The sequence below is a fragment of the Terrapene carolina genome, unplaced genomic scaffold (genome assembly GCF_002925995.2).
Source record: "Terrapene carolina triunguis isolate 2854851 unplaced genomic scaffold, T_m_triunguis-2.0 Scaffold166, whole genome shotgun sequence".
NCBI classification, from domain to species: domain Eukaryota; kingdom Metazoa; phylum Chordata; order Testudines; family Emydidae; genus Terrapene; species Terrapene triunguis.
In genome coordinates this window covers 1,829,079-1,834,403 of record NW_020664517.1, presented here as the reverse complement: position 1 = coordinate 1,834,403, position 5,325 = coordinate 1,829,079, and the positions used below count along the sequence as shown (strand labels likewise).

General features: G+C 57.2%; 1 protein-coding gene across 1 annotated transcript in view; it reads left to right on the top strand.

Annotated features, from left to right (window-relative positions):
• Nucleotides 1-5,319, top strand: part of LOC113406937 (protein MTSS 2) — an 84,728-nt gene extending 79,409 nt beyond the window's left edge. Inside the window, exon 15 of the mRNA XM_026653850.2 lies at nt 745-5,319. Coding sequence (XP_026509635.1) covers nt 745-1,517 — 773 coding nt within the window. The 3' untranslated portion in view covers nt 1,518-5,319. The remainder of the gene's footprint in view (nt 1-744) is intronic.
• Nucleotides 5,320-5,325: the final 6 nt, after the last annotated feature.

The following is a 5,325-nucleotide window of genomic DNA, read 5'->3' as shown; positions in this document are numbered from 1 at the left end:
GTGTTGCCTGTGTTGGGTGTGGTGGTGTGTCGCGCTGACGCTGCGTGTTGTGGGTGATTGTGCTGCATGTGTTGGTTGTGGTGGTGTGTCGCGCTGACGCTGCGTGTTGTTAGTGATTGTGTTGCATGTGTTGGTTGTGCCTGTGTCGCGCTGACGCTGCGTGGTGTTGGTGATTGTGCTGCATGTGTTGGTTGTGCCCGTGTCGCGCTGACGCTGTGTGGTGTTGGTGATTGTGTTGCATGTGTTGGTTGTGGTGGTGTGTCGTGCTGACGCTGCGTGTTGGTGGTGATTGTGTTGCATGTGTTGGTTGTGGTGGTGTGTCGCGCTGACGCTGCATGTTGTTGTGATTGTGTTGCATGTGTTGGGAGTGCCTGTGTCGCGCTGATGCTGTGTGGTGTTGGTGATTGTGTTGCATGTGTTGGGTGTGGTGGTGTGTCGCGCTGACGCTGCGTGTTGTTGGTGATTGTGTTGCATGTGTTGGTTGTGGTGGTGTGTCGAGCTGGTGCTGCGTGTTGGTGATTGTGCTGCATGTGTTGGGTGTTGTGGTGTGTCGCGCTGACACTGCGTGTTGTTGGTGATTGTGTTGCATGTGTTGGTTGAGGTGGTGTGTCACGCTGACGCTGTGTGTTGTTGGTGATTGTGCTGCATGTGGTGGTGTGTCGCGCTGACGTTGCATGTTGTGGGTGATTGTGTTGCATGTGTTGGTTGTGCCCGTATCGCGCTGACGCTGCGTGTTGCCCCCAGGCTCGGATTACGACTGCTACTCGGTGAACGGCGACGTGGAGTGCGACAGCCAGAGCGAGTTTGACAAATCCTCCACCATCCCACGCAACAGCAACATCGCCCAGAACTACCGCCGCATGATCCAGACCAAGCGCCCCGCCTCCACCGCCGGGCTGCCCACCGGGACCCCCCTGCCGGCCAGCGCCCCCCCTGGCGTGGCCACCATCCGCCGCACGCCCTCCACCAAGCCCTCGGTGCGCCGCACCCTCTCCAACGCCGGGCCCATCCCCATCCGGCCCCCTATCGTCCCAGTGAAGACCCCCACGGTGCCCGACTCCCCTGGCTACACTGGGCCCACCCGGGTGGGCAGTGAAGAGTGTGTGTTTTACGCCGATGACGCCTCCCCAAACGCCATGGACTTCGCCAAAGCCTCGCCCAAGAGGCTCAGCCTCCCCAACACGGCCTGGGGCAGCACCGCCATGGAGATCTCGGTGTACCCGGGGGCAGGGCAGCACCTCTCTGCCGAGGAAGAGGAGGACCAGCAGCTGGCTGCCAACCGGCACAGCCTGGTGGAGAAGATTGGCGAGCTGGTGGCCAGTGCCCATGCCCTGGGCGAGGGCCAATTCCCCTTCCCCACCGCTCTCTCTGTCCCCGGCCCTGGAGAGGAGACGCCCACTCTGCCCCCCGCTGCCTCCAGCGAGCCCCCCGCTGAAGACATGCTGGTAGCCATCCGGCGCGGCGTGCGCCTGCGCAGGACCATCACCAACGACAGATCCGCCCCCCGGATATTGTGATGACACTCCCCCCACCTGCCGCCCCTCCCTCCCACCGCACCCCATGGGAAGAGAGCGAACACCGGGCCCAGACTGAGCGGAGAAGAGAAATCAACCCAGTAAAGAATCACAGAGGCAAAGCCACTTTATGGAGCTAGAGACGAGTCTAATTTTAAATGGAAATTAAAAGTCTTTGCTAACAAACTCGCAAGGCGCTGCCTAGGAGGCACTGAACTGGTTTGGGAGCCTGTTTTCTATTTCATTTCTCACGCCCCCGTCCCACACCTTGCTCCTGGCTGTTAAAGACTCCTCGCTGCCAGCAGGAGGCAGCGCTACAAGAGGGGGCCACCCCCACTGTGTGTTGGGGGGGCACGAACCTGGACTCGAATAAGCAGCTACATAATAAGTATAAAGAACACACACAGATAGACACACACACAACGCCAAGGACCGCTGGCTGCTGTCCCCACAAGCCATCTCCCTCCTCTTCCTCTGGACGGAAGATGCACGTAGTCCTGTGCTGAGCATCTGACCACCCCCCTCCTCTCTCCTCCCTCCTCCCTCCCCGCTGCAGTGAAAAGGCATCAGAGCAGTGGATAGAATTCCTGGCACACATGGCCCTATCCCCGGAGGTGCTTTGGTGTCCTATGCCTTGGCTGGGGGAGCAGCTGCCCCTACGCGTGTGCCCCGGGGCTAGCACTTCATCGTCTCCAAAGGCCAGGCTCTCTTCCCCTCCCGATTAGCTGAGATGCGGAAGGACTTCCCCGGCTCTGTCCGGCGAGTCCAGATCTCAGGCCAGGGGGCATTGGGTACACGTGTTTCTCAGGAGGTTAGGCTGCGTGTGTGGGTCTCTAGCCATAAAGTGACACAGCAGGGGTCGGGGTGCCCGGCCACAGCTCTGCGCCAGGCGGTCAGATACAGCAGCGTTGGGAGTTTAAAGGATCCGGCCTGCTCAAGAGTTACCTTTTCCCTGAATCCAGCTTCACAGCCAACCTTTGCCCCTGGGACTGGTAACCCAAGTACAGGGTAAAGGGGATGCCAGATAGCTATGAATCCAGCAGGCTTCTGCTAGGTGTGCCCCCGAGTGTACCAGGTTGGGTGTCCTGGGGCTGTTCATGCAGCATAGTCCCCATCTGGGTGTTTGTCTGCGTGAGTGTGTGTCAGGCTGGGGGGGTGCATGTGTGCCCGGCTGTGGGTGTATGCAGGGTTCTGCAGCATGACGAGGGGGCATCTGGCCACACTCACTCCTGCTCGCCGCTAACCGTCGTAGCCACCAGATCAGCACAAACAGAATGCTGGCAACAGGGGTTCAGCTGCACAGGTCCGGGACAGCCCGCACCGGGACCCAGTGGATTTGTCATGGGGAAGTGCCCTGGAGCTGAGAGGCCCATCCATGGCATTACGCTACACAGGGCTGTGCCGCGGGGACCCCATGCCCTGAGCCGTCCTTTTCCCAGTAAGATGCCGTCCCATGAGGAATGGGAATCTCAGGTCTTGCTCAGGGGCCATTCTCCCCTCCACCCTCCCAGGCTCATGGCCAGTCGCACCTACTCCCCACACAGTCCCATTGAAAAGCATGGGGACTCCTCACACAGGAAGATGTTACTCAGTGGGAGTAAAGGTGGCAGCATCAGACCTGCTCCTTTTACAAAACGCCCGTTCGCCTCAGTGGCCCAACCAGTTACCAGGTGAGCAGAGCCGACGGGCAGAGCCCACGAGCCCCGCTGGAGTTCTGTCTGTGAGGACACGGTTCTCATTGGGACACATGGGGGCCCTCGATCACAGCTCCTTGTCATTGAGCTCTGATGGTAAATTTAATGCTGCTTTGCCCAAGGCCACCTGGGGCTCATGGTCATGAGCGCCCCAATAATCATGGCCTCTTGGCATCTCCCAGCACTAGATTCCTGGGCTCCTGCCACCCTGATGGGGCGCTGCGTCCTTCCTCAGAAGTCAATGGCGAAACCATAGACCGTGGCATGATCGCTGTCCCCCTATTGACTGGATTTTGAGTTAGAGGCAATAGAGCCACAGAAGCATTAATTTTGGGAGGCGGGAGGGTGGGGACAGATTTAGGGATGACTCTCTGTGTTCTGTTCATAACCTGGTCTGATAGACACACCTCCCTCGTTGCTTATAAGCAGGGCTTTGCCGGGTTGGTCGGATAAATACAGTGGGAGAACAGGAATGGGGCCAGTGCGCTCCCGTCAAGACCTTGCAGCAGCTGTGCCAAAGGAAGGGCTCACTGATTCAGCGTGATCTGGATCGCTTCATAAACTGGGTGCAAGCAAACAATATGCATTTGAATAAGGGTAAATGTCCATGTCCACATCTGGTAACAAAGAACATAGGCCATGCTTGTGGCCTGGGGGACTCTCTCCTGGTACGCAGGGACTCTGAAAGAGATGTGGGGGTGGGGGTGGAGAATCAGCTGAACGGCCAAAAGAGCGAATGCCACCCTGGGATGCATCAGCAGAATGTCGAGTAGACATAGAGAGGGTCTTTTGTCTCTGTATTTGGCACTGGTGCGACCACGGCTGGAATCCTGTGTCCAGGTCTGGTGCTCACCGTTCCAGAAGGATGTGGGTGAATTGGAGAAGGGTCAGAGAAGAGTCGCGAGACTGATTAAAGGGTTAGAAACCTGCCTTGGAGTGACGTACTCCAGGAGCTCAGTCTGTTTAGCTAACAAAGAAAAAGTTAAGGGGTGACTTGATCACGGTCTGTAAGTATCTACATGGGGAACAACCATTGAATAATGGGTGCTTCCATCTAGCAGACGAAGGTCTAACACGAGCCAGTGGCTGGAAGTTGAAGCAAGACATGTGCAGACTGGAAAGGAGGTGTATATGTTTCCCGGGGAGAGTAATTAGCCATTGGAGCGATTTAGCAAGGGTGGAGGTAGATTCTCCATCAGTGGCAATGTTAAAATCAGGACTGGCTGTTTCCCAAAAAGCTCTGCTCTAGGGATTACTGTGGGGCAGTCCTATGGCCGGTGCCATGCTGCGGGGGGTCAAACCAGGTGATCTCAGTGGGCCCTTCGGGCCTTGGAATCTGAATCTATGCCTGGCCTCCTCCACGCCCCCTGCCATGCATGTCGAGCTGGTAGAGTGTGAGGGTGCTCAAGCTGTCTGCCTCTTGCCCTCCCCCCACCCCACCCCCAAAGCTACAACAGCATGCTGGCTAATGGAAGGTGCCGTTGGGAAGGAGGAGGGATTTGTGATGAGTGGGTGCGTGACTGGAGGGGAGAAAGCTAGGGGCGGGTGTCCTGGCTGAACAGCAGTGCCCATGTGGTCTGTAGGGTTTGGATTTGGAAAGAGGAGAGCTAGTCTTTCCCTGCATCTGATTGGATAGGAATGAATAGTACTCAACCAACTTGCTAGAGAAATGATGAGTTATGATTGGTTGAGAGCTGGTCTAGTCCACCCCCCTCCCTTCCTCACCCCATTATCTTAAGAAGCCAGACGCCCTGGCCTTACACCCAGGAGCCCTATAGCCGATAGCTATAGGGTACCATCGTCACCAGGTGGCCGACCACAGTGGGATGGGGTCAGAGAACCACCATTTGGCTATTACAGGAGAAGGGAGTCACACCAGGGCTACCCTTGGCCTGGTGTATTTTGCACTGAACAGTAGCTGGGCAGCGGGGATCCTACAGCGATGGGAGCCATGTCAGACCCTGGATACGCAGACTGAGCTACTATGGATATAATGGCCCAATGATTGGGGATCTCCTTTGCTTTGGGTGAGTTGCACCGGAGATGAGCAGATGCCTTTGATTTGGGTGAGTTGCACCGGAGATGAGCAGATGCCTTTGATTTGGGTGGCGTTGCAC